Source organism: Malus sylvestris, chromosome 2 (assembly GCF_916048215.2).
Source record: "Malus sylvestris chromosome 2, drMalSylv7.2, whole genome shotgun sequence".
Classification (NCBI taxonomy): Eukaryota; Viridiplantae; Streptophyta; class Magnoliopsida; order Rosales; family Rosaceae; genus Malus; species Malus sylvestris.
Genome location: NC_062261.1, coordinates 6,680,993 through 6,704,980, shown reverse-complemented (window position 1 = coordinate 6,704,980; position 23,988 = coordinate 6,680,993). Strand labels below are relative to the sequence as shown.

General features: G+C 38.0%; 4 protein-coding genes across 9 annotated transcripts; 2 read left to right on the top strand and 2 right to left on the bottom strand.

Annotated features, from left to right (window-relative positions):
* Window positions 1–15: 15 nt before the first annotated feature.
* Window positions 16–4,150, top strand: LOC126606924 (uncharacterized). 5 transcript variants are annotated; one of them, XM_050274333.1, is made up of 11 exons: window positions 16–280; window positions 1,572–1,592; window positions 1,643–1,783; window positions 2,078–2,288; window positions 2,402–2,454; window positions 2,892–2,928; window positions 3,012–3,077; window positions 3,227–3,331; window positions 3,441–3,594; window positions 3,704–3,783; window positions 3,887–4,150. In XM_050274333.1, the coding sequence occupies exons 3-11, from the start codon at window positions 1,689–1,691 to the stop codon at window positions 3,950–3,952; spliced, it is 867 nt and encodes a 288-aa protein (XP_050130290.1). In that variant the 5' UTR covers window positions 16–280; window positions 1,572–1,592; window positions 1,643–1,688; the 3' UTR covers window positions 3,953–4,150. The 5 variants fall into 5 exon arrangements, with proteins under 5 accessions (XP_050130290.1, XP_050130310.1, XP_050130302.1 ...); XM_050274353.1 differs by having other exon boundaries at window positions 1,569–1,592; XM_050274345.1 differs by having other exon boundaries at window positions 1,555–1,592.
* Window positions 4,151–5,604: 1,454 nt separating this feature from the next.
* LOC126606914 (uncharacterized) lies at window positions 5,605–9,162 on the bottom strand. Its single transcript, XM_050274316.1, has 7 exons — window positions 8,861–9,162; window positions 8,077–8,559; window positions 7,843–7,992; window positions 7,619–7,732; window positions 7,020–7,067; window positions 6,490–6,938; window positions 5,605–6,407 (listed from the first exon to the last, which is right to left on the bottom strand). Exons 1-7 carry the CDS (start codon window positions 8,997–8,999, stop codon window positions 5,799–5,801), a joined length of 1,992 nt encoding a protein of 663 aa, XP_050130273.1. The 5' UTR covers window positions 9,000–9,162; the 3' UTR covers window positions 5,605–5,798.
* Window positions 9,163–10,650: 1,488 nt separating this feature from the next.
* Window positions 10,651–15,080, bottom strand: LOC126606908 (uncharacterized). Its single transcript, XM_050274305.1, has 6 exons — window positions 13,360–15,080; window positions 12,272–12,705; window positions 11,998–12,159; window positions 11,569–11,644; window positions 11,041–11,196; window positions 10,651–10,949 (listed from the first exon to the last, which is right to left on the bottom strand). The coding sequence occupies exons 1-6, from the start codon at window positions 14,923–14,925 to the stop codon at window positions 10,815–10,817; spliced, it is 2,529 nt and encodes an 842-aa protein (XP_050130262.1). The 5' UTR covers window positions 14,926–15,080; the 3' UTR covers window positions 10,651–10,814.
* A 4,180-nt stretch (window positions 15,081–19,260) lies between these two features.
* LOC126606884 (O-fucosyltransferase 35-like) lies at window positions 19,261–23,772 on the top strand. Of its 2 annotated transcripts, none has more exons than XM_050274276.1 (9): window positions 19,261–20,023; window positions 20,331–20,477; window positions 20,577–20,649; window positions 20,772–20,842; window positions 20,933–21,021; window positions 21,152–21,284; window positions 21,535–21,774; window positions 22,473–22,942; window positions 23,050–23,772. In XM_050274276.1, the coding sequence occupies exons 1-9, from the start codon at window positions 19,499–19,501 to the stop codon at window positions 23,249–23,251; spliced, it is 1,950 nt and encodes a 649-aa protein (XP_050130233.1). In that variant the 5' UTR covers window positions 19,261–19,498; the 3' UTR covers window positions 23,252–23,772. The 2 variants fall into 2 exon arrangements, with proteins under 2 accessions (XP_050130233.1, XP_050130222.1); XM_050274265.1 differs by having other exon boundaries at window positions 19,262–20,023; window positions 21,535–21,767; window positions 22,466–22,942.
* The last annotated feature ends 216 nt before the right edge of the window (window positions 23,773–23,988 follow it).

Below are 23,988 nucleotides of genomic sequence, written 5' to 3'. Positions count from 1 at the left end.
ATTTTTTAATTTCAAAGGAAAACGTCGCAACGCAAGTCATCGACTCATCGCTGTGCGCGCCTACAAAGCAAAATGCTTTCCACTTCTTCTCTCCCCAAAAATCCAACCGCGCCGTAACCGTTGCCCACAGCGCCACGGCAAACCACCGTGACCTCCGCCCCAAAGTATCGATCAATTTCAACCGCAGACAAGCCAAAAAGCCCGCGCTTTTGCATGTATTCGCCGCACAACTCCATCGCCAACGACGCGAAGCTTTGATTCTTTGCCACCAAGGAATTGAGTAAACTTTCTTTTTCTTGTTCTTCTTTAGTTTGAAATTGCATGTGAGTTTGTGCGTTTCAATGGCGCGAAACCCTTAGCTTTCTTGATTCCGTCGAAATTCTGGCGTTTAACTGTAAGGGAGTAGGTCGGGAATATCTCCTCCGAGTCGACTCAGTCGACAATGGCGAATGTTGCCCTCTTTCCCCAACGAAAGTATAAAATTACGCTACAAGAAAAAGAATTGTAAAAAGAAATGTTTGTAATTTCTCTTACATTGTGGATATCGATTGATTGACGTGGGTAGAAATATTGCGTTAATTTTTTAAAATTAAATTCCATAATTTATGTCAATCATCCATGTGCGGATTACATGTGCCCATGTTTATGCTTAAAGTTTCTAAATTTTCTAATGAGTGCATGCAAGTGCGAAAAATGTGATTAGGGTAAAGATTTATCCATTGATTATTTGGTAAATCTTGATTTGTTTGGTATAAAGAAGGGAAGGAAGAAAAGGAGAGAAGCTTAGTTTGGCAGTGGGTGTGGGGCTAAATGCTCTCTGCAATTGGAGCTTCAAGCCCCCAAATTTGGTAAATTATTTTTTTGGATAATATTTTCTGAGTGGTCCTCAGTAATTATTATTCAAGTCCCACCATTAAGAGCATGTTATGCTGATTATCCACTAATTAATCTCAACAAAATCTTTGGCCAAGATTTTGGTTACCATTTTTGTTTTTGTTTATTTTAGGAAATAATTGGTATTATAGAAAAAATTGAAATAAAAAAGAATAAAAGAATGAGGTTTCAGTGATATCAACTTGTTGTACACATTTAGAGCTGCCCCTGGTTTTGTCCACAAACCTGTGTATTTGCTGCATACCCACTTCTTGTTTCCTTCACCAGATAGATCCTTCCGAGTAACGCAATGAAGATAAACCGCTTATGGCCGTTTTTGTTAGGACCACTTTTGAGTTTGGGTTCCTCTTCAGTGCTGGAGGTCTAGAATCCAAACTCTATCTCGCCCCAAAATCATCATGGGAATCCAGATTTCGGTCCCGTATGATGTGGTAATAATTGTGTACTGGGAAGTCACAAGAATGGTATTTTAACTAACATTGTTTAGGCACTTTTTGATAGATCGTTCTTTTTCATTAATAAATCAATAGACTCAAGCCTACATGGTGTCATCTTTGTCTTATCCACTATTTACTGCCCCGCGCTTGACAGCTAGGTAGTTATAACTGGTATTATATCCGCAGTCATGTTTTTTGAAATTATTTGCTTTTGTTCTAATAGACAGCCACATCCAGCAGGGATCAAACAAGCGTTTCACATGCTGGGAATGATTGTCACCAACTTCGTGACGTAAGACATTTCTCTAAGAAGCATCTCTCTCTGTGAAAGTCAATTCCAGAGGAAGAACTGTTCTGATGTTGACGATTTCAATTGACAAGCCTGTGCTGTTGAGATTTTCCCATGTCAAATGTAGAAGTCATCAAAAGTTTCTCAGGATCAATGCCACTTGGTACGTGTGAGTTACAATTTATATTTCGATTGATATTGGGTTAGTTCATTTACTTTCTGTTGTAACTTGTATTCTTAAATTCTTATTGTACTGTATTCTTGAAGGTTTTTCTTTTTTCTGTGTGCTGATGTCCTATATGGAAATTCTTTAGTTTTATTTGATCTAGCCAGTTAATTTTGTTTCTTATGCAATACTCTAGTTCAAGTAAAGGCGTCTCCTTATAGCTAATTGAAATTTAGTATATTAGCTGCGCTACATATCTTTCATTATCTTATTTCATTACCAAATGAACAGGAAAAGGGATTCAAAGTCCTCTCATCCAAGGAAGAGGGAAGAACTTTCAGTAGAGCTTCCAACACAAACTATTCCTCACTGTGAACCATCAAAGCATCCTGATCTACAATTTGACCGGCTGCAGCCATCAGATGAAGATTTAGATCAAGAGAAAAAGTTGGAATTTGGACAATTTGTTGCACGAGAAGCCACACTGGATGAAGAATACTGGGTGAGTAATCAATCTCTAGATGTCGCATCTTGGCCACGAAATTTCTAAGTGTAAGTTATTTGTGCCCACGAATAATATTTGTTTTTTTTTTTATGCTTTTGGGTTTGTGACAGACAGCAGCATGGCTACGTGCAGAAAGTCACTGGGAGGAGCAAAAAAATGACCGGTGTGTACTGTAGTTCTTTATTACTTTCAGACTTCCCTCTTTGTCTTTCTGTCTTTCTCTGTCTCTTTGGTCTTTGTTAATCGAACTACTCAAACTAAATGGGGAACATAAAGTTCCTAATATAGGTAGGTCGACTAAATGGTCTAGACCATCTGAAGTCATTATATAGAGCATACATGCAGAGGAATAGTCCTGCCCTTTTAACAAAAGCTGGCAATCAAGGTGATAGATAAAACAAGGGAGGAAAGGTTCAGAACTTCTAGTTCTGAATCAATCAAGATTTCTACAGAATTACCCCCATGGCTGGATCCTGCCAGTGGTGGAATTCTCTCTGCATGTGCAGTCTTTAGTAGGCTTCAAGCGTCTGTTAAGTTTTTTTTTATCAATCAAATGGAGGGTTGGACACTGCTGATTCTAGCTACGCTTGATTGACACAGATTTGCTGATAGTAACAAAAGGAAATTTGCAGACCGGGTAGGGAAGATTCATTTGCATTTCCCATGTGTGTAAATGGATGTCTCAAATAAAATTCTGAATTATACTTTTAATCTCTTTAGGCATTCAATGCTATAAAAAGACGAGCAAAGGGGCAGAATGGGCAGCTATGCACATGCATTGTTACGGTATGACATATTTGAAGGAGTGTGGTTCTGGTTTGTTAGTTTGAACTCAGAAAACCCTTCTTTGCATTAGGGCATGTTATATTTAGCTAAAGTTACCAGTCTATAAAAATATACCATTGATGGTGACTGTTTGCTTTCGAATTTGTCAGGTGAAGAAGGACACAAAGAATGTGAAACGCACTGTTGTGAAAAGTGTAGTTGGAACACTTGATTTGAGCATTCGGTACTTGTTGGATGGAGAGACCTTTCCAGGGGTACAAACATCTTGTTTAAAAACTAAAGACCCTACTGCATTTGTATCTACCGGTCTATCCAGTTATTGGCTTTTTGCTGAACTGACCATGAGATTAATCTCTGTTGCAGGAACGGGTAAAAGCTCCTCTCTTTTGCAGTACCAACAGGACACAGTCAAGTAGATATGGTTATATTTCAAACTTATGTGTGGCCAAAGCAGCACGACGACAGGGTATTGCAAGCAATATGCTACAATTTGCTATTAGATCCGCAATTTTAAATGGTAAGATGAAATACTGCATGAACTGTTCTCTGGGATTATAGAAATGTCTGACCACTTGAATTCCTCTTCTGAGTCTTCTCATTCCCTTTCTTTTTCTGTTTAAATGTAGCTAACGTGGAACAGATATATGTGCATGTGGATAGAAAGAACAAACCCGCCCAGGAACTGTACCGAAAGATGGGCTTTGAGGTATTATCGTGGTTGTGCATTTGTAGCTTGCAGTTATAGCATATGATCTATAGTTTTTATATTTAGAACAAGGAGGAATGATGCAGATTTTCGTTATTGTCAGATCATTGAAAGGGCGAACTCTCAATTGTCTGAGGAGCAGACTTACTTGCTTTGTTTCAAGACCTGATAGCCGATTCAACAGAAATTCATGAATTGTATTTCATTCTTTAGGAGTTAAAAGAAAATTACAGTAGAAGAATACAAAATCTGAAATTTCACTTCCCGCGCAAAGTCCTGGTGTCAAAAGAGACCCTGCAAGGTTCTTGGTATAGATTGTACTTCCTTGTTCAACAAATATTGTCAATGAAACACGATATTCACTCTCTCTCTCTCTCTCTCTCTAGTTTCTGCTTTCAAGAAATTATTGTTGTGAGAATTCACTGTTTGGGAATGCCATTGATTGTCTCCTTAATCTCCTCGAAGGTTTATCCGAACCAGTATAACTATTCGAGGAGATTAAGGAGACATTAATCTATGGTTTTTGAAAGATACACGTACAACATAAATTGATACAATTATTTGCCAGATTTTCCAGACAAGCTAGGGTTTTAGGGGGAAAAGATGCCGGATCCAGAAGTTGATCGGATCATCTGGATAAACAATGGAAGCTGTAAGATCACGAACATAGCCACCGGAAAACAAGCCAGTAAAGTAATTGGAACATAAATCCAATCCAATCTCTGAGTTAGCACAATCGAAAGAGCTGTTCCGAAGGCTACCATCATGGTGGCTAACGAAAAGAAGAGAGATCCGAGTCCCAAAATCAACCTCTTCGGCAAGGCCTCCAAGAAGTCTTTCTCAGCGTAGCGTGTTGTTAGCAGTGATAAGAATATCAGGACTGAAGTCAAAGACGAAAATAGCATTAAGACCCAAAAAGTAACTCATTTAAAAAATTTCGAGCCCACAAGGAGAAAAAACCAAAATACCCTTCCGTTCTAAAATCCGTAAAAATTATCGAGGTGGGTTGTTACACCCCACATATAAGTTACGGAGTCCAGTGAGCCTTTTGAGTGGAAAACTTGGTCTATCCACGTGCAGATTCCTTGCTGCTGTCCAGCTAAATGCACGCATGAGTCCCACTATTTTTATTTTTTTTTTGGGTTTATTGAAGGAAAATCAACAGTTGCGAAAACAACAATGTTTTTTTTTTTTATATTTTATTTTATTTTATTTTTAAACCTTTTATTCTTTAAATTTAAGGACTATACTATAAGGACACTCCCAAGTATATTTGTTTTAAATCCCTAAATGGCGGTGATGGACATTCCTAAAAAGAGACTCGCATTAGAGATGCTCTAAGTTAAGTCAATGTTTGAAACAATTTGAATCTTACTTGGGAGACGCACATTCGCTTTTTTAACAGAGGACCAAAGAAAATTTTGGTTTGGACTAAAATTGTTAACTAATCTCACTCCATATATTTAATTTACAACTTTTTCACCATAAATGTCGAATTAAAATCATTGTCTCTGCATGGACCAAGATGAAAATTAGCCTACAGCGATTATTTGCCTATCCAGTCAAGGTGTAAACAAATGGACTCAGTAAGACAAGGAAATTATTTGGGAAGTGCTTTTAAATACTGAAAGCGTTTTTAGAAAAAATGATTTTGAATTTCAAAAATACTGAAATGTTTTTTTGCAAAAAACACCTGCTTTTTCAAGTTTCATTTTTATTTTTACTAAAGATTGATTAGAAACACAATTTTCATTAAAAATGTTTTAAGCCATTTAAAAGCACTTCCCAGAAATGACCAAGGTTTTTTAGAACTACAGAGAATTCATAAATAATTGTGATTAATTTCTTGTCTAGCCAAACAATGACAATTAAATCACCAGTAATATGAGCCACAACATACATAAGTACTCTGGATTTTTGCGTAATTTGCCCTTCATCGTTGATCAGTAATTCAGTATACAAAAACACAGCCAAAACACAAGTTCTAACATTTTTTCTTCCATCCGTCCTTCGAGTTACCGAAGTTTTTTATGGCGAAACATGCTCCGTCCAAATGTCGATCGGACCATTTGGATAAACAAGGGAAGCTGCTGCAAGGCAAAAAGAGTCACCGGAAAACATGCCAGCAAAGTGATTGGGGTGGAAACCCAATTGAATTTGTTGCTGAGCACAATCGAAAGGGTTGCACCGAAGGCTACCATAGTGGCGGCTATGGCAAAGAAGAGGGTGGCCAAACCGATTATCAACCGCCTTGGTAGTGAGTAGAGGAAATCTTCTTCAGCATAACGTGCGGTTAGGATTGATAGAAACATCAAAAGGGAAGTTAAAGAAGAAAATAGAGCTACTGCATCCGAAACAACAAACACCATGAATATGACTGACTTCTTCTCTAAGAAATTTGGAGCTCCTTCGTTGTCATTACCTCCAGGTACTGTAAAAGCAGCAGCAAACACAACTGTGGCAATGAGAGTTGCTACGAGCATGCAAGAATTTGATGTATCCTTTAGCCATTTCTCTCCACTCTCAGCCAATGCTTTGTGCTCCTTGGTGAATAATTCCCTAGCAGTTTCTTCGTTTTTGTTCCGGCTCTCCTTATAATAAGGGTGAACTATTTTCTCCACCATCTAAACATACAAAATAAAAGAATTATTAAGAATGTCAAACATGAGCAAATACTAACAATTGATAAATTTTGCGAGTGAACACCTTAAACCACTGCAACTCTCTCTGCATTTGTAGAGCTGCACCGGAAATTGATGAGAGTTGGGGAAGAGGAGCCAACTTTGCTGCCAGATGCAAGATGGTATCCCTCGATTCAGGTAGTGCAGTAGCCATTAATTTACTTCGTGCAGTCTTATCATACACAGCACGAAAAAGATGTTCATGCCGAAGCTCAATAGCAGAGGGGAGTAACAAATATTGGTCGGTGCTGTTCTTGCAAACCCATATTAGATGAGGAAAAGATTCTAGGAGCGTTCTTATAATTTCAACTATTCCATTAACGGTGGCTATGTACAGTATATCTGATTTCAAAAGACGATTGAAACGCCAAGAAATATGCGTTTGTGAAAGTTGAAAGCAAATACGTTTTACCAGTTCAAATGCATAGTGATGACTAAGTTTTGCATCGTGGAGTCGTGTGAATTGATCTGGTGCTGCAAATTAAAAATGTGAAACATGTGGGTGAAAGGCATCCAGCAGTGGTAAATATGGTAGGGTAAGGTTTCAAATCGCACCTATTCGTTTAATAGCTCCAAAAAGTGTTCTTCTTAACCCGTGAAGAACTGCAACAGAGAACCAAACCAAGCAAGAAGTGTCATTTATGCAGATTGATACCTGACAATTCCTTTCGGAGTAACATGACTGGTTTCATCTCTAAGTGGTCACTAAAACCATGAAGGTGATTTGACAAATCCATTTTTCTTTCATACTATGAAGTTTAAAAATAGACGAGGTTCGATTATTTTCATTTAAAAGGCAGTACAACTATAGCGGTACGACAATATTTGGCTGTAGGGTACACTTCCTTTGGCTCCTTATTCCTATTCAAACGTATAACATTTAGAGCTCACAATCTACACCTTCAGTCAATGTGAGTTCCGAAAAATTATGAAAATAAAATTCAAAAAGGTGTAATTTTACCCCAGAATCACCTAATTACATCTTTTCACTGCAACCCCTGTTTTTTCTTTCTTTTATCCAACCAAAAGAAGATAGAACTTTGCCTAATATCGTTGTACTATAGAGGTAAACCTCATCGTCGTTTTTTCTCACATATGATAAAAAGCTGACAATAGTTAAACAACAAATTAATATAGAAATCGCAAACCCTGACCTCCATACTGTTCTGGTGTTGGCATTGCCAGAAGGTTTTGGATGCTTCCATGGTAGCGAGCCACATCGGCTCTCACTGAGTGTGGTGGTCTGGAGTGCACTTCAACTGGGAGAACTGAAACGAAATGGAAAATAATAAGCAACCTCTTTAAAATCAGTACGATAAACAAATTGAACAAGTAAGCAGGAAAATGTTAAAGTTGAAAATGAGACGAGGGTCTTAACATGAGTAAATGCAGCTTTCCCAGAAGCCAAGCCTGCTGCCACTGAGGAAGTATGACTGGTTGCTTGCCAAAACATATAAAGGAGTACAATCATCTTGATCAATAGCAATGGCCAACTCAGGATATAGATGAAGCAGATATAGTGAAATTTCTGTTGCAGAAAATTGTAAGCAATCAAATTATAATGATAGGATTAGCGAAAAGGAACATGTTCCACATTGTGAGTGGTTTTTACCAAGGAAACCGGAGGCGATAAGCACATTGACAAGGTTAGCAGCCCAATCACCAGTGAAAGGACGACCAGGCGCCTCATCAGTAGTTACCAACAAGAAGTACCACACCAATTCCTTATTCTCAGATGCGAAAGTGGCAGCTAGGAGCAACGGAGTTCTTCCTTTGGCATCTACACATTGTGCCAACTTTGGATTTTCCATCAACAAAGCCTTGGCAGACCTCGGGCTTCCACCTATTGCAGCATAGTGAAGCGGCGTGAATCCCATTATGTCCTGCATTTCGAGGACATCACTAGGAACACGTTTCACTAATTTCTCAACGAATTCGGAGTGCCCTTCACTTGCAGCAACATGCAGTGCAGTCATTGATAAATCTGAGATCCTAGCTTTCGCAGCATCTGGATGACTGTCCAGAAACTTGCTAGCCTCTTCCCAATTGCCACTAAATGCAGCACGGTAGAGTGGCAGGTACTGATCCAAGTTCACTTTTTTCCACCATATTTGCAAGAATCATTTACTGGGTTCAGTTAAAAACTCCCACCCCACCAAAAAGATGGAATCTCTTTTACGTGTGATTTAAGCATTATATATGCAGTAGAAGTAGAATCAAAATATGGGTAATTAGCAGCAGTACAGTACAATACAGTAGAGTAGTTTTCAATTAATCACTTACTGGGTTCAGTTAAAAGTCCTCCACCCCGCAAAAAAAGATGACATCTTTAAGCATCATTTGAGAGTTACATGGAAATAAAAGTAAAATCAAAACATGGGTAATTAGCAGCTTACCTTCTTGACCATCGCTGTCATGCTGGGTAGGAATAGACCAAGTTGCAGAAGTTGCTGGGTTTCCACCAGTTTTGAGATAAGGACTGGTAGGGGGATTTCCCTCCACATCGAGTGTAATTACCCTGTCTGGAATTGCCATTGATTCAGTGTTGTTTGTGTGTGAATTTTTCTGCTGCAATGTCTCGTTTGGTTCTGCGACGAGCCCAAATATTAGAGGAAAGATGCTTACTCTCAACTTCGTATTCCGGTAAAGGGAAAAGAGAAAATTGTAGAAAAGCACTTTCGTTTGACGAAAGAAATCCAAGTCTTTGAGAGAGAGAAAAGCATCTCAACCAAATCACGTCAAAATCTTGTATTAATTTTAACCATCATGATTAAGTTATGTTAAGTCACGTCAATATTTTTTTTTTTTTTTTATTTTATTTGAACGATTACGATTAAACTACATCAATATTATAATAAAAGAAAAATAAAATAAAAGAATGTAAGAGATGGGGATGAAAGGCAGAGAATCATAGTCCCTCGATCAGACTTTCCAATCACCTTCAAAGAAGTACCTTAACTTTAAAAAGAAAATGACACCGAGCATTTCTGAGTCCGTTCTTCGGAATCAGCCGCTTTATATTCGGTTGGGTTTTATCCATAAAGTTTTTATTCCTGGGTAATAGAATAGAGGCCCAAAGATTTACGAACTAATTTATGTTTTTTTAATTAAAAATTCTTGATTGTTGATTTCTTAATACATCAAAACTTGCAATTATAGTCATTTTCATCAATTTCGTTACAATTTCATTAAAATGAGTCATTTTGAAAAGACTATTGCTACAATTAGGTTGAAGTACCTTAACTTGATGGACTTCGCCCATGAGCGGTAGGTCTCGGTTCGAGACTTGGGAGCAGCCTCTCCATAAATGGGGGTAAGGTTAGCCGACATTCACCTATCCCAGACCCTGCGTAAAGCGGGAGCCTTGTGCACTGGGTACGACCTTTTTATACACATTTTGACAGAGTTCTAATGAAGTAGATGAAAAAGACTATAATTGCATATTTTGATGAGTAAAAGGGGGTCAAAAATTTTAGTTAAGTTACCATTACTCCGATTAAATTAAAATCAAGAGACTGGTGCTACAATTTTCTTAAAAAATAAATAAAAACACAGAAATTCGTGTATATATTGTTAGTCCTTTCACCTTTTTCTTTTTCTCTCTTTTTCTTATTGCTTTTTTTCCAGACAACTTTAGTTTTTTTCTGCTTTTTCTACGTTCATTTTAACATTCCATTCACATTTACCTCCTTATTTGCCCTTTAACTTTTAAGCAACGCTAACTCTTACCTTTTCGTTAACTGAAGAGGGTAAAAGGTGATAATTTACCTCTACCTCGTCTCTTGAAGTGGAAAAACTAATGACAGTCTAACCAACTCTCACATTTAAATAAGAAAAGCATGAGAACCAAAATATGAAAAATCTCATACTGATAACCGTTACATAAGTTAAATTCACTTGATGATGCTCTTACAATATATATCATCTCTTTGAAGCGATTTTATAGAAAAGCAGTTCCCATATTCTTTCCAAAAATAATTACAACCCTCCGAGAATCATTTTCAAATGAGCCCTTAACACGTCATTCCCATAACGTCTTTTTTTTGGGTTGAATCCCATATAACTAGTTCCTTAATTTCCAATTTCCTTTACTTGTCTAGCTGATACTTTGGGTTGTTGAAAAATGAAAATACCAGATTTCTAGTTAAAGAAAAGCTAAAGATACAAATTCTCCATCCACCGAAAGTGAAAGGAAGAAAAGCATTCAACTTGATTACTATGAAACGACTACCAAAATATCCACCTTTCCACTGTTTGATTACAGATACAGGAAAACGCTGCATTTCCTTTACAAAAGTTGATGGATTGGCTACAGAATGTTGCGACAATGACCCGAACAGGTGATTAAATTCAACAGACTGAGGAATAACGCAGTGGGCCTTCGTGAGGATTAAGCGCCTTGAGATGTTCTAGTATCGGAGAAAATTTCAAGCCAATAATTCTCACCTCTGGATTTGAGTGTCCATCCAGAAAAGTATCTGTGATCTGCAACGAGCACCATTCGACATGACTTATCATGCCACAGATTGTCAAGACACGATACAAAATTAGAACACTGATCACAGTTTGTACGTACCTGAGTGCATCCAAGAAGTTTTAGTATCCTCAGTGATAGGCAGCTGTCCACAATTAAACCCAGGGCCTCATCTGTCAAATTCCGGCACCATGATAGATCTAGAGTATGCAACATCCTTGAACGTTTGGCAAGTGATATGGCTGTGTTGTGGCCGACCTGAAAAGAACCCAATCCGTATTCATAATGTAAGAACAACTAACTAGTTATGGCTATGTAGACCAGGGTCTCAATCAACCTCTGGCCTACTGCTCAAGCAAGTGGCGAGCAGATTATCACAGTCAAACCCCAACTTTGGCTCGTGCAATTTAGCAGACATAAATTATCGACAGTGTGAGTGCGCGTGAGTTTGGGTGGGTGTGCACACACAAACTCACTGCGAATGTGTATTCTGGTTCTCATACAAGATGTGACTGTGTGTGTGTGTGTGTGTGTGTGTGTGTGTGTGTGTGTGTGAGAGAGAGAGAGAGAGAGAGAGAGAGAGAGAGAGAGAGAGAGAGAGAGAGAGAGAGAGAGAGAGCAAAGTTTTACCATCTCAATATGATTTAGTGAAAGTTCCTGTAAGCATTCTCCAGAAGTTTCCAGGAATGCAGCAATGGCTTCATCACTGTCACACAGGGAATAGATTGTTCTGTAAGTGTATCACTCAGAGGAATGCCTATTTTGTGCATTGAGCACCAAAATGAAACTAAAATCACATCAGCATATAACAGTAAAAATATATCAGGTTCTATTAACGACTCAACGGGGGTCGAAAATCCAACCCAGAAAATTTATCAAGGGTCAGCGCAACTAAGAACTACTCCATTAAGTCTCATACCAAATTAATTAGTCACGTGCACTCTGTCTAAACAGGACCGAGTACCAGCATTGCAATAATCTCTAGCAAAAACAAACTAAAAATCATATCTACTTTGATGGAAAAAGAATAAAATTAAACCTATTCATTAAGGAAAGCACCTGAATGGATTCCGTCGAAAATTTAATGTTTGAATTGCTTGGCAACCATTTGCAAGATATCCTAAAGTAGAATCAGTCAATTTGTTCAAGTTAGCAAGGTCAAGTGCACATAATCCCGAACAGGTTTCAGCTATCACTTTCACAGAAGAATCTGTCAATTTTCTGCACAAAATAAAAAGCAACCCGCATAAGTAGAAAAACAACATATAATTGAGGAGCAGATGAGAGAATTTATTGCAAAAGTTGTGCACTGAGAAGTGTTAGAAACACTTACACACAATCAGTCAGAACAAGCTCCTTCAAACTGTGACCACGAGAAGTGATAAATTCCCTAATAAAATTGTCGCAAACATTTTCGAAGCCTGCTAGCGAGAAAACCTCCAAACGCTCAAGCTTCTTCAGTTCTGGTAGCATAAGCATAGCATCAATGCCTTGGCAATCATTTAGATATAGTTCCTTCAGAACTGATCCCAATGAGTCCGCTAAAGTGCCAATACTCAAGTAAGTGAGAAGAGAGCACTGGCTGAGGTTTAGAGATCTTAGTGCAGGGGCAGAAGAAATAAGTTGACCAAGCCCAACATCTGAGAGACGGCAAGCACCACTTAGGGATAAAGTGACTAGGTTAGGCAAGCAATTTGATGACCGAGCTAAAGTAGAATGCAATATATAATCTGGCATACAACGCCCACACTGATCAAGTTGTAACACCTGATTTTTTCACCAGAGAGTAAAAAAGTTTCAGATTACAAGACAAGAAGCTGGAAGTCTACACTCAATGAACAATGAACTTCCATATTACTGATAAAACAACAGAAATGGCTTTCAGTGAGTAATTAATCCTTTTATTTTATTGAACATTAATGCAGGTTGCTAAGCTAAATTTATCAGGATATCACTTGAAATGTCCCTCTGCTCCCATTTAACAGAAGCACGAATACTATATGAAGTAGACTTTCAGCACCAAAAGTTTCCCACATCCTTGTGGCAACAGAATTGGCACCGAAAACTCTAATATAGGAACTATGGTCAGTTCAACATTCTCGAACTATGGTCAGTTCAACATTCTCTACTCTCTCTCTCTCTCTCGGCTCGCAGTTAACAGGAGTGTCGATACTATAAGAAGCAAGACTCTAATTATTCAGGATAAAAGCTCAGTTCAGTTAAATGAGCATCACAATACAATAAGAGCAGAGTATTCTCATCTTCTACCTATGAACCATAATTGCATTCATACATAGCAAGCTTGTCTATTGACTCAGACTAAGCATTTCAAATTCGCCTGATATATCACACACACACACCAGATACAAATGAATGTTATATATGAAAAACTGAAGCTCAACCAAAAATAAGAGAACGTACTGATAAATTGACGGTGTCGCACTGCTGAAAAGATTTTGTAAACTGCTCCTCAGTCATCCATGAGCAATCCCGTAACCGAACCTCTGTTGGAGTTCCCTGAACAAGAAGTTCGAATAGATGACTGTTCATTCTTCGAGAATCACAAAGCATCTGACTTAGCCGGTGCCTCAAAGCATCTGCCACATGGTCAAGTGAAACAATTGCATCAGCATTCTTAGCAAGAACCAACAAACATAGATCTTGCAGTGAGGGAACCGAAAGTTTTGGGAGGGGACGGTCTGGAAACTTCTTAGGAACCCAATTCACTGATGGTGGCTTGGTCTTGTCTTTATAGTGCACTTGCACATCTTTTTCTGCTCGATCCTTAATAATTTTGATGGCCGTAGAGAAGGGACCAGGCCAATCTTCGATGTCCTGTGGCACTTCAGCATCAGGAGGCAAATGATTCACCTGTTCCTCTTCAGCAGAAAAATATGCAAATCGAGACGCATTTCGCCTAGCTATTTCTCGAAACCGCTCCATGTATACGTTTCCATCTGATACATTCTCCCTTGTATTACTGTTACTGTCATTTACCTGCCTCTGATCGTGCAATGCTACCTTCTCTCCAGTATGAATAGGAGCAGAAAACACATTGTCCACAGCTACATTCTCTCCTCCATCATTAGCATTCGATAAATCCGCTTCTCCAACCAATTTCCCCTTCCCTTTTTCTTTGCTGCTGTATCTCCTTCTGCCCTTTTCTGTATCATTCTCGCTGGGAGTCACGTCATCTTCAAGATCTTCAATGGCTTCGCTCAACTTCTTCTTCCCTTTAGGACTACTACTCTTCAATACACTCTCACTTGCCGTCTCCGTGTCCGAATCCGAATCTGAATCCATCTCCACCACATCGACACCATTGACTGCAGAACGACTCTCCCCCAACTTTCTCTTCCCTCTCTCTCCTCTTCCAACTCCACCTTCCCTCGTCACGCTACCATTCTCATCGGCAACTAAATCAATCACCAGAGCACCATTACTACTACCATCCACTCCCCGTTTCGCCACTTTCTTCCCCGACCGCAAACTCAAAAACCGCCTACTCTCTCCATCTTCCCCTTCACATTCGGAAGCCGGCACATTAATATCGATCTCCAACTTCCTTTTCTTCTCCTCAGACTCTTCCTCAACTCCCGCACCCGCAACCATAACCCTTTTCCCAAACAGAGCAAAACCCACCTCTCCATTCGAATCACGATCATCACCTTCTCCCCAGCCACTCGCTCTCCCCACCGCTTCGGCAGAACCCAGAGACTTGGAAGCGAGACGCAGACTCCGCCGCCGCATCACTCCCACAACAGGAGCCGACCCGGAGCCCAACCCGACAGAGCCCTTTCGGGGATTCGGGGCAAAATTAGGGCCAGGGTTTTGGGGTTGGGAGGAGGAGGAAGTCGAAGCGGTGAGTGAAGGAGTGGAGGACTCGTGGGTCTGGGCTGGCGTGGGGGGCTCTAATTTGAGCGGCGTCTTGGGCTTCCGAGGCGTCGTTTTGGGCGGAGCAATATCGCGAGACCTATGAACCGTCATTTGACTGGATTGATTGATGGGGAGAAATGGCGCCAAATGTCGGGAAAATGAGCGGAGACGATCGGAGAATTGGAAGTGACAGGTCCACTTAATTAGGGTTTTTGTAAGAGAGAAGCTTTCACCGTACGATTAATTTGGGGCCGGTTCGATTTTCCCGCCAAATATATAGAGCGTGTGGAAGTGCAACTCTTTTCGCACCTTTTCATTACTACTACTATTTGAAATTTAAACCGAGTAATGTTATTCATATTATATTTTTATATCATCTTATGTGTTGTCTGATATGCACAGTTATATCATTTAAAAAATTTGTAAAACCTAAAGAAATGAAGGAGAAATACTCATCGTATACCACAATCATCATTTAATTGATTAATTTTTTTTTAATTATTAGTTTATTAAATAATGAATTAAATTTAAAAATCTGATTAATTCAAATAATGTGGTTGTTCACATCAAATGCCACCTAAAATTGTATGAAAATGTGGTACAAAAACATAATATGAATAACATTACTCATCTAAAATTAGCCCCTAAAAATCTATCACAATTTCGCAAACAAATCCCTCAACTTTATGGACTTGGCTGTAGTATTTATATTTATGTGATACAAGTATCATCTCGACGATAACCAACTTTTAATTTCGTTAATTTGCCATTGGTTGATGTGTGTATTGATTTGACTTGCTTGGACATTAGCTTAGGACCTGATTGTAATTGACCCATGTATGGTGACGAGGCTTTATCGTTAGTGAGCTATCTCGTTGTAAATATTCTATATTTTATCAAACAGAAAGAAAACTCAAAAGATTCCATATTTATTGTTTTACATTTAATATATTAAATGGCAAAATGTACCATTTTTTCGTGAAAAATATATTAAAAAGTTTTGGGAAGAAAATAATATATCGCTAAATTATCAATAAGCTAAATGTCACAATATCAAATCACTATAAAATAAAAATATCAGCAATATTTCACTAATAATTTTGAACACACGCCGACCATCACCTAACCACTCCAAATTTCCAGCACGACACCTCACACTTTTTGAAGGAAATATAATGTGTACACTGAACACCATTCAACTAATATTATAATAAAATGATAAACTTTCTCCCAAGTCATCTTATATCCTTTTGCATGGTGATCACTTTGTAATTTAACACAAACATAGTTGCATAACAACGATACAAAGTCATTTCCAATTTCAACCGACGACTAATATGCTACTTTTAGCCCCAAACCATCTCTAGGGTTTCGCAAACTACAAACCGCTGTTTCTTCCACGCGTAGAAACTTGTTAAATGGAAATTGGACAAGGATTGTCTGCCCTCCCACTTTCGGTGCCCTCCTATTTATGTGGTCATGATTAAACCACGTCAACATTTTATATTACTATTCATTTTTGTCTTATTATCTCTATAAAAAAACAATAAAATGTTAATGTGGCTTAACCGTGACCATACAAAACAGGAAGGCACGGAAGGGCATCGGAAGTGGAAGGGCAAACAATCCTTATCCATGGAAATTTCCCTTGTCCCTTTTCTTTTTGTCAATGAATGTCGAATTTTCGTTCCATAGACCATTGAGAAATGGCCAAAGGGAAATGACTCGGAAACTCCTCGTTTAGTCGTTTAGGAAGAACATTGGATGCCCGGAGGCCCAGACAGGTCTAATTCCATTACTTTCCAACCAGGCAGCTTGAATTCATCCCAATCGTGAGTTATGAAAAACATTAATTTATACACACATATTTTTTTTTTTACTGTCTGATCGAATGAATTTAAAATGATTAAAATACAAAAATTAACAGAGAGTGTATGGAAAGTAAAAAATAGTGAATGCATAGCACCACCCATAAAAATATGTTCAATAGATGGAGCCCGAGAAATTTGAACTTAAGAATTTCGAGATAGTGATAACACGTTTAACACAATAGGTTAAAGTGTTTCACAATTATAAAAGCACTTAGATTAAAATTCTTAGGGCTCGTTGGAAGCTCTTTCAAAATAACTGAAAGAGTTTTTAGTGAAAATATTATGGGTTTTAAAGCACTTGAAGTGCTTCATGTAATAACTACTTCAAGTGTTTTTTCAAGATTTACTCGCATTTTTATTAAGAATTAGTTCCAATGCCATTTCACCAAAAATACTTTCAGTAAAGGATGGGGGCCTAGTTGTAGTGGCACTAGAGCCAAGAAAACTCCCATCTCACCCAAGTTTGACTCCCCCACCCCCAAATTTAACTAATGACAAAAAAAAAAAAAAAAAAAAAAACACTTTCAGTAAAAATGATCAAAGAAGCATATACTAGAGTTTGTGTGATTAGAAAACAATGGTAATGTGTAAGATCATCTCTTCCATTTCATCAAGGTCACCGGATCAAGTGATTTGGATATTTGAAATTTTATTCAACGGCAAAAAATTATTATAGCTTTTAAGAGATTAAAATAGGTGGGCCTTTTGATGAAATTTCAAAAGCTCGGATTATTTGATCCGGTGACCTTGGTAGAAGAGATCCAGAAATGATGTATTTCCTAGGAAAATGGCAACACTTTTTAGGATCATTGGTTAAGATATTGAGTTATCTTTCCGTACGTATAACATAATGGTAATGTCCCTTCAATTCTCTATATAGTTTACAATTGGGCACGCATTCACACTAGCAAACATGAGTGAACAAACAAGGGGTGTGATATCCACACACCCATTTTTATTTCTTTCACATTTTTTTGATTTTCGACTATCGAATCGGATGAATTGAAGAAAATCAACGAATAGAAATTAACAAGAAGTATGTGAGAAGTAAAAAAATAGGATGCGAGCACACCCCACAAACAAAGTATGTTCAAAATTAATATACTAAAATACAAATAAGAGAAGACGCGTCGTCCTAAAAGGTCTGGACTCTTTCTGTCATCCCATTTGGACCCATTGTGATTATTGACTTGCATATATACATACATTATATATATATACACACACAAGTGCATTTTACTTGCATATATACATACACTTTACATATATATATATATATATATATATATATATATATATATATATATATATACACAAGTGCATTTTATATACATGCATATATCATATATGTATACATATTAATAATTATTAAATTATACACATGTACATATCAATAATTATTTAGTTTACCTAGCATTATCCTATCAATAATATTACACAATTCAGAATTTGACTAAAATACTTATTCAATACAACAATTATGCTCTCCAAAGGTTCTTATTTTGGGGAGTTATGAGAACCAAGTGCATATTAATTAGCATGTGTGGTCCAATATGTTAGTAGATAGGATATTAAGTTTTCACTCTTGTGTTTTGGGTTCGAAACTCTCTTCTTCCTTAAATTATTGTAATAGTTTTGAATTATCTTTATCTCCTTAATAATAATAATAATAATAAGTACACATTAACCACAATATTATAGTATAGATCCAAAATTTAAATTATTTGACAACTTAATAAAGTAAACCATTAAAATATGAATATTTAAAGCTTTTTAATCTAAATTAATATAATCTTAACGTTAATATGCATTTGTTGCTCGTAGATTCTCAAAAGGAAGACCTCAAAACTCATCAATACAATCATAAATCATCATCTAACAGCTAAATATAATTTACACGAATATTTAAATTAGAAGAAATTTAATCATCTGAGATGGTGAAAAGTATTGAATACGATTAGTATTAGTCAAAGTTATTCATAAAGAATAAAAAAGTATTCTCCCAATAAAGGATGCAATCATGCAAGCGCTATCAACTCTGCAGTCAAACTTACATTTCAATCAAAGTCAGCATCCAAATAAATTACATATATTTCTTTCGAATAAAATTAAATTTGTAGATAAAATTAGCAAACTAAATAATATGTTGTTTATAACCAAGAGCTAGTAGTTCAGTAGTAAATGTCAGATTTTGAGACTTCCTTCGCACTAAAAACTAGAGGGTTCGAAACCTGTTGCTGGTGTGGAAGCCAGACTTGTGGTCAATAGAGGCTGAAATGCTTCTGTGAGTCTTTCTGGCTCTTGGATGTGGTGGATAATCGTGGCTCGTCACCAGTTGTTCCTCTTTTATTTTTTATTTTTTTTAATAATGTGTCTTTTATAAGCATATTTATCAACGTTTAAATAATAACATAATCATCAACTTATATGTCATTTAATTTACAAAATTTTATTTATAATATCTTAAATCTTTTTTAATAAAAAAAACGGAAAGAAAATGGAATCATGGTGAATATTGGATCCAAATATTATAATCGGAATTAGTGTCACCATCTTCATTGGCTGGCCACCGCCTTACTAAACAAATCCAAATTCCGCCCCCAACACATTTTCGGATTTCAGGACTTTCTGACGCGTCACAATTCTAGAGAGAGAAAGATAAGAGAAGAGAAGAGAAAGCCTGGCTGTTGCTGCTGCTTTGTGGACAGCTTTAATGGCGATCGCAACCTAATCCAATCACCAACGATAACCAATAAATACCACTCTGATCGCTTCAAAACGCAGCGTTTTACAGTGTTACAGAGTTTCAGGACATGGGTCACCACCACCACCTCCACAACTCCGGCGATGGCGTCTCGCAGCGAGTCAACAGCCCGAGATTCTCGGGCGCAATGACTCGCCGAGCTCACTCGTTCAAGCGCAACCCCAACGCCGGCGCTGCTGCTGCCTCCAACAATGGAAGTTCTCACAGCAGCAACATCGGAAGTAGCAGTAACACCAACGGCGGCAATGGCGGGTTCGTCGGCGAGTACGAGATTGATCTCCAGCTGAACTCGCCCAGATCTGAAATCGGCGGGAACCCGGTTCCGGCTGATGGGTTTGACTCATTTTTGGAAAGGAAGCAGACCCACAACCATGTAAGCCAGAGAGTTGCGGTGAGAGGGTTCCTGAGGAGGCCAATTGGATCTGTGGTGGCGGACTTGGGGTTGAGGGAGAAGCGGAAGCTTGGCCATTGGATGTTCTTTGCGTTTTGTGGGGTTTGTTTGTTTCTCGGGATTCTGAAGATTTGTGCTACTGGTTGGTTTGGATCTGCTATTGAAACTGCTTCGTCCAACCAGGTTGGCAAATTATTATGTTTCTATAAAATATGCTTGTATTTCGTAGCTAAGTTAGCTAGAGCAGTTCGAATCCCCTTCCCGTAGCTCTGATTGGTTAGAATATCGCTCGAATAAAAAAAGAAATATATGGTTGTATGTTTATATATATGTTTTCATATGTGTGTGCGCGTGCTCGAGTGAGTGAGTGCTTTCGATACTGTATGTTTTATGCTTGATGAGATTTTTTTAGGATGGATTGCATTTGCTCTATGTTAGATTTTTCGTGTATTTGTTCAAATTTTCCTAAGATGGTTTCTTCTAAATTTAGGATGGTGCCGACTCCATGAATCTTTTAAAACGGATGGATCAAAGCTCTCACGAATATGGATATAGGGATGGAGGAAGTCATGTTGAACAAACAATAATGATGGCGTCTGGTGTGAACCGTGTGGTCGTTGAAGAGAAAAGCGCTGAAGTAAGTCTTAAATCTTAAGTCTTGATCACATTCCTTTCGCTTTTTGCTCTCTTGTTTCCTGAAAGTAATTGAGGGTATGGAAATTGACTTCTGGTTCAGTACACAGGTGTCTGGTCCCGACCGAACAGTGAGAATTTCAGTCAGTGCATTGAGTTGCCAAAAACTTACAAACGTATGTGACACATGCAACCAAATGACTTTACTGTTCTCTTTCTCTGTCTTTGGCCTCTGTGTGTTTAGATTTGTGAGCTTGAGGTTTTCATTATCTCATGTCCTACTTGCATCTTTTGGCAGAGCTGGACGCAAATACCAACGGTTACATTCTTATAAATGCTAATGGCGGCTTGAATCAGATGAGATTTGGGGTCTGGCTATTGTGCATTTTGATTATTCTACTTGTTTAAGATTTCATTGGTGTTAACTATAGTCTGATGCATTATATTTTGAGAGTGCAGATCTGTGATATGGTTGCTGTTGCTAAGATCTTGAAGGCGACGCTTGTCCTACCTTCACTTGATCACACTAGCTACTGGGCTGATGAGAGGTTTGTTTATTTCCGTAGTTCTGAGTATATCATATAGTTGTTCAAGTTTCTTTATGCTCCAAATGATATGATTGCGTTAAAGTTTTCCTGGTGGTATAATCTGAACTAAGTACTTCATATCTACTCGCAGTGGTTTTAAAGATCTGTTCAATTGGCAACACTTCATTGAGACTCTAAAGGATGATATCCACATAGTAGAGACATTACCCCCTGCCTATGCTGGAATCGAGCCTTTCAACAAAACACTGATATCTTGGTCTAAGGTCAGCGTCCGTGTAAACTTATCCAACGTACAGTAATGTTTATTACTGTAATATTGCCAGAGGAACATAGGTTGAGCATTCATTAGGGATGCTCTGCTATGTTCTAAAAACGATCCAGATATTTTGTCCATTCAATGCACACGAATGGCTATGCTTAACTGTAATTCCCAACGTATCTCATATCATTTATTACTATTTCTTAGATTAATTATTGCCAGCTGATTAGCTTGTTTTGCATTCATTTGTCCAGGCTAGTTATTATAAGTCAGAGGTTCTCCCACTGTTGAAGCAGCACAAAGTAATCTATTTCACTCATACGGATTCTCGAATTGCCAACAATGACCTCTCAATTTCCATTCAAAGGCTGAGGTGCCGTGTGAATTACAGGGCATTGAAGTATTCAGCTCCAATAGAAGAACTTGGAAGAACCTTGATTTCTAGAATGCGGAAAAGTGGAGGCCCTTATCTTGCTCTTCATTTGAGGCAAGTGGTGTATAAATTTTAACTTTAGTATCCGATGGACCATTTCACTCTTTTGGTGTGCATGAAGTTGGTGATCTTTCAGAGATGAAATGGCGATTCACGTTAAATATTTGTATTGATATATATATATATATATATACATACATACAGAGAGCTTAAGGGGAGGGATCCCCATTTTTTGAAAAAAATGGGGATTAGGTGTGGGGCCCACTTCACATCGAATTTCAACGATCTGAACCGTCTATTTTGTTAGTCTCGATTCATAGATCATCCTTGCAAAATATTAGCTAAATTGGAAATGTTTAAGACATCTACTTGGGTTCAAGGAAATGAACGAATACTTTGTTATATAAGAAAAAATGAAATTTGATCTTGATAATTAAATGGGCAAATGGTTTCGGATTGAATTGAATTTTTGCAAGGGTGATCTATGAATCGAGACTAACAAAATAGACGGTTCGGATTGTTGAAATTCGATGTGAAGTGGGCCCCACACCTAATTCCCATTTTTTTCAAAAAATGGGGATCCCTCCCCTTAAGCTCTCTGATATATATATATATATATATATATATATATATATAATGAATTTGCATTAGTAAAAGTAGGTTTTCTTTTGCTTTCTTTGATATGTAGGGTGATTGCAGCAACTTATTGTAAACTTATCTCCCTCTTATGTAAATTGTAATTTCCTCATCAGGTATGAGAAGGATATGCTTGCATTTACGGGCTGCAGTCATAGTTTGACAGCAGAAGAGGATGAAGAACTACGTAGAATGCGATATGAAGTCAGCCACTGGAAGGAGAAAGAAATTAATGGGACAGAGAGAAGGTTGCTTGGGGGCTGCCCATTGACCCCAAGGGAGACTTCGCTTTTGCTCAGAGGGCTTGGATTTCCATCCGGTACCAGGATTTACTTGGTAGCTGGTGAAGCTTATGGGAATGGAAGTATGCAACATCTTGAGGATGAATTCCCGAACATATTTTCCCATTCCACTCTTGCTAAAGACGAAGAGCTGAATCCATTCAGGAATCATCAGAACATGTTGGCTGGTATAGACTATGTTGTTGCCTTACAGAGTGGCGTTTTTCTTTATACATATGATGGAAACATGGCAAAAGCAGTGCAAGGTCATAGGCGCTTTGAGAACTTTAAGAAGACCATTAATCCGGACAGGTAATTACATAACCTATTTTCTTACAACTCCTTTTAGCATGATTATTTTTCTTTTTCATTCATTACATTTTCAGCGTACATTAAGTTCCATTCCATTGGGGATGCAGGATGAATTTTGTGAAACTTGTTGATGAGTTTGACGAAGGAAAAATCTCTTGGAACAAGTTCAGTTCCAAGGTGAAAAAGCTTCACATAGACAGAGTTGGAGCTCCATATCTGAGAGAGGCTGGCGAGTTTCCAAAACTGGAGGAAAGCTTTTACGCAAATCCATATCCAGGCTGTATATGTGAAGCAAGAAGGAAAAAGTAGAGTGCGGTAACAGGTTTTGCATTAAATCACGGTATGAGTTCAGCAGCGTGCAAGACATCAAGGTCTGTGCTGCCATTATTTCAAACGAATCAGCAAGGGAGTGGCAATCTTAAATTTCCAATTGCAAAGAGAAATCAGTAGGTTGGTTGGCAATTCCACCAGCTCATTTGGGTGAAGAAAAAAAACCTTCGAGTAGTGTAGAACTGTGACACGATGTTGTTTGCAGCCTAATTTGAGGTTCAACACAGAAGTCATGTGTGCGTTCTCCCGAGCGACCACTGGAAAGTAAAGATTGATACGATGAACAGAAGACCTCCTTGCCAGTGTACCACAGCAGTTAAGTTTACACTGTTGTTTTATATTGCACTTAATTTTTCGTTCTTTTTTCGTCCATAACATAGGGGGTTTCAAAATTTGATTGGATACAAAGGGTTGATACTGAATCGAATGTATTACTTCAAGATTACAAAAATGTAATTCAAAGAATATTAATTTATTACAAGCTCCTTTTCCTTATCAAATGACTCATTCACTCGTCATGGATCATTTTTCCAGCTGCAACTTGTGGAATTACCTTTTTTTGTCAGGGCCGGTCCAGAGATTTCGGGGACCAAGGTTGTTGGCTTGTAGGGCTTCTCTCAGGGCAGGGTTATGTCAAGTGGTTCACATTTTTTCGTCAATCCGAGTATAACAATGTTTTGATATACATTGCTAACTTTAACGATTGAATGTGCGTT

Coding starts and splice junctions, on each gene's coding strand:
- LOC126606924 (XM_050274328.1), top strand. CDS start 811: ATGCTCTCTGCAATTGGAGCTTCAAGCCCCCAAATTTG. Junction 2,289..2,401: donor CACTGGATGAAGAATACTGG/GTGAGTAATCAA, acceptor GGTTTGTGACAG/ACAGCAGCATGGCTACGTGC. Junction 2,929..3,011: donor AAAGGAAATTTGCAGACCGG/GTAGGGAAGATT, acceptor TAATCTCTTTAG/GCATTCAATGCTATAAAAAG.
- LOC126606914 (XM_050274316.1), bottom strand. CDS start 8,999: ATGGCAATTCCAGACAGGGTAATTACACTCGATGTGGAGGGAAATCCC. Junction 6,939..7,019: donor TGGAGCTATTAAACGAATAG/GTGCGATTTGAA, acceptor TTTAATTTGCAG/CACCAGATCAATTCACACGA. Junction 6,408..6,489: donor GAGAGTTGCAGTGGTTTAAG/GTGTTCACTCGC, acceptor TTGTATGTTTAG/ATGGTGGAGAAAATAGTTCA.
- LOC126606908 (XM_050274305.1), bottom strand. CDS start 14,925: ATGACGGTTCATAGGTCTCGCGATATTGCTCCGCCCAAAACGACGCCT. Junction 12,706..13,359: donor GCGACACCGTCAATTTATCA/GTACGTTCTCTT, acceptor TGAAAAAATCAG/GTGTTACAACTTGATCAGTG. Junction 11,197..11,568: donor CACTAAATCATATTGAGATG/GTAAAACTTTGC, acceptor GGTTCTTTTCAG/GTCGGCCACAACACAGCCAT.
- LOC126606884 (XM_050274276.1), top strand. CDS start 19,499: ATGGGTCACCACCACCACCTCCACAACTCCGGCGATGGCGTCTCGCAG. Junction 20,843..20,932: donor TGAATCAGATGAGATTTGGG/GTCTGGCTATTG, acceptor TTGAGAGTGCAG/ATCTGTGATATGGTTGCTGT. Junction 21,775..22,472: donor CTCTTCATTTGAGGCAAGTG/GTGTATAAATTT, acceptor ATCAGGTATGAG/AAGGATATGCTTGCATTTAC.